The following is a 1,452-nucleotide window of genomic DNA, read 5'->3' as shown; positions in this document are numbered from 1 at the left end:
ATCTAAATGTTCGCATTTATAATGTTAGTATGATCTGTCGTGTTCCAGGCTCGCCTGCGCATGGTGTTGTCGTACCTGTTCGCGCAGCTGGTGCTGTGGGCGCGCGGGCGGCCGGGCGGCCTGCTGGTGCTGGGCTCCTCCAACGTGGACGAGGCGCTGCGCGGCTACATGACCAAGTACGACTGCTCCAGCGCAGACGTCAACCCCATAGGCGGCATATCCAAGACTGACCTCAAATCTTTCCTACAGTACGCTAAGAATCGGTGAGTTTACATACATGGATACCGAGGGATTTGTAGAATTCAATTCCGAAAGCAGATCGTATATATTAATTAAAGGGATTTCAAACATTTACAGAGATTAATTAATTGATTTTATAATAACAAAGCGCATTTTTCCACCAATCAATGACAACTGTCATTAGTCATTCGATCGCCGCTTGACATCTATTATTCACGCTACACATTCAGCCAGTACTCAAAATTATTAGTTGCCAGTAACAAAAATCGTTCAAAAAGTATCAATATTTTCACCCCTTTAAGTAATTCTTTGATGTTTTATACAGATTTTTAATGATATTTTCTGAATATAAAATTAAACAAATAACTGAATATTAATATAAAAAAAATAATAAAAAGAAAATTTATTTATGCGTAACGCACGCTTCTTTGTTATGCTCGATGTCAGCGATTGCAGTATATTTTTGAATTTTTCTTTTTTTTTTTAAATAAGCCATACACTAACAACACGTTTTAGGTTATATATTTTCACGCTATTAAACATAGGGAGTACGTAATTTCGAAAAACAGTCATGCGGGAAAGGGACAAAACTACAAGCTGGCAATATCTAATGGCAAAATTCTTCGTTGTCATTTATGCATTTGAATTTAGAAAATTGAAAGTCTTATAAATGCATACATTAAAGTTTTTATAATTTCAGTTGGATGAAGCCACACGGAAACAGCTAGTTTTATTATAATTTGTATTAAATTAGATAATACGTATAATTTTCAGGTTCTTCTTGCCATCTCTATCGGAGATCCTACAAGCCCCGCCGACAGCGGAGCTGGAGCCGTTAGCTGACGGCCAGATAACGCAGACCGATGAACAGGACATGGGCATGACGTACGCGGAGCTCTCGCAATTTGGTCGCCTCAGGAAGACGCACCACTGCGGACCGTTCAGCATGTACCAGAAATTGGTACACTCTTGGAGCAATAAGTGTACACCACAAGAGGTATGTATAAACAATTATAATATGAATTTGGAGAGCATTTTCAATTATTTAACCGCTTATTTCACGAAAGAATGTTATTAAACTCTTTAGATCTACTGTACAATTTACTAAAAGCCCGAAATATTAATTCCTTATATGACTTGTTAAGAATTTCACCAATAAATTGCTACGTTATCATTAAGCAACGTACGCGTAGAAGATGGGAGCAATCTTCC

The 1,452-nt window shown here is 38.0% G+C and overlaps 1 protein-coding gene across 1 annotated transcript; it reads left to right on the top strand.

The window, feature by feature from the left end:
• The first annotated feature begins 51 nt into the window (after positions 1-51).
• Positions 52-1,439, top strand: LOC106105302 (glutamine-dependent NAD(+) synthetase-like). The gene is made up of 2 exons (XM_013285593.1): positions 52-263; positions 1,015-1,439. The coding sequence occupies exons 1-2, from the start codon at positions 61-63 to the stop codon at positions 1,316-1,318; spliced, it is 507 nt and encodes a 168-aa protein (XP_013141047.1). The 5' UTR covers positions 52-60; the 3' UTR covers positions 1,319-1,439.
• Positions 1,440-1,452: the final 13 nt, after the last annotated feature.

This window comes from Papilio polytes, unplaced genomic scaffold (genome assembly GCF_000836215.1).
Source record: "Papilio polytes unplaced genomic scaffold, Ppol_1.0 DF822898.1, whole genome shotgun sequence".
Taxonomy (NCBI): domain Eukaryota; kingdom Metazoa; phylum Arthropoda; class Insecta; order Lepidoptera; family Papilionidae; genus Papilio; species Papilio polytes.
This window is presented reverse-complemented; position numbering and strand designations above follow the sequence as displayed.